This window comes from Chaetura pelagica, unplaced genomic scaffold, assembly GCF_000747805.2.
Source record: "Chaetura pelagica isolate M959 unplaced genomic scaffold, ChaPel_1.0 scaffold958, whole genome shotgun sequence".
NCBI classification, from domain to species: Eukaryota; Metazoa; Chordata; class Aves; order Apodiformes; family Apodidae; genus Chaetura; species Chaetura pelagica.
The window spans coordinates 31,432-32,515 of record NW_009954242.1 but is presented as its reverse complement, the minus strand read 5'-3'; the positions used below and the strand labels follow the sequence as shown (position 1 = coordinate 32,515).

The window sequence follows — 1,084 nt, the reverse complement described above, 5'->3', positions numbered from 1 at the left end:
TGGGGACAGAAGGGGATGAGGCGGCGGTGGGAGGTCCCTTCCATCCCTGCCCTGCCAGGCACCCCCTCCCCACAGCCCTCCCTTCCCTCCCTCTGCCCCTTCTTCCCGGGCCTCACGTGGTGATCTGTGTCTCGAGGAAGATGAGGATGAAGACCAGGAGGGCGGGCACCACGGAGGCAAACATCATCCAGATGGGGAAGGTGGTTTTCTCCCCCGTGGGTTTGATGAACCAGCCCCGGGCTGATGCGTTGGTGACCTCCAGCCCTTTGGGGACATTCAGTTTCTGTATGGGAGCAAAGGTGGAGCAAGGGGACAGGGACAGGACACAGGAATGAGCACTCAGCTCCGTGTCCCCTTGCTGGGGACACCTGTCACCCTCCCCCAGCCCTGCCTTCCCTCTGCTCCCAGACCTGTGTGTACGTGTCCTTGATGAGGAAGTCCACCAGCGCCATGATGAAGATGGAGATGGGCACCCCAAAGTCCCCGATCAAGCGTCGCACCTGTGGGGACACCATGACCACACTGAACCCATCTGTGTGTTGTGTCTCCTCCACCAAGGCTGTTCCCCCACTCCCCCCCATCTGTGTCCCCAGTGGCATCAAAGACCTCCAGAGGAGCACGCGATGAGTTTTGCATGGTCTCAGCCAACCCCTTTTGGGAAACCAAGCCCCTGTTTTGCCCCCATCCATGGTTCAATGGGGTGGGGGGACACATGCCACCCTGACCCCTACATCCTCACCTTGCCAGGCAGGTAGGCACTGTTCTTGAACTTGCGGAGGAAGAAGGCCAGGAAGAAGGTGCCAGCCATGAGGACAAGGGACAGCAGCGCCGTGTTGGGCTTCGGCACCTTGGGGTCCAAGTTTGGCCCTTCATACTGCTGCTTCAGGGGGTGCTGGCTGAAGATCTGGGGAGGGACAGGGACAGGGTCAGGGAGGACAAGGGTGGGGGAGTGGGATGGTTTCTTCCACGCTTGCTTGGAAACAGGGCTGGAGCAGGGGTTGGGGATGTGACAGGGAATGGAGGAGAGTGGTGGCTTTGCTGGGGACCAGGAGTCACCCAGGGTGTTTGGGGCTGTGCAGAGGTG

At 60.6% G+C, this 1,084-nt stretch overlaps 1 protein-coding gene across 1 annotated transcript in view; it reads right to left on the bottom strand.

Annotated features, from left to right (window-relative positions):
* Positions 1-44, bottom strand: part of LOC104394210 (band 3 anion transport protein-like) — a gene marked incomplete at its 3' end in the record, with an annotated part of 1,356 nt that extends 1,312 nt beyond the window's left edge. Inside the window, exon 1 of the mRNA XM_010003770.1 lies at positions 8-44. Within this exon, the coding sequence (XP_010002072.1) occupies positions 8-44 (37 nt within the window). The remainder of the gene's footprint in view (positions 1-7) is intronic.
* Between the last annotated feature and the right edge of the window lie 1,040 nt (positions 45-1,084).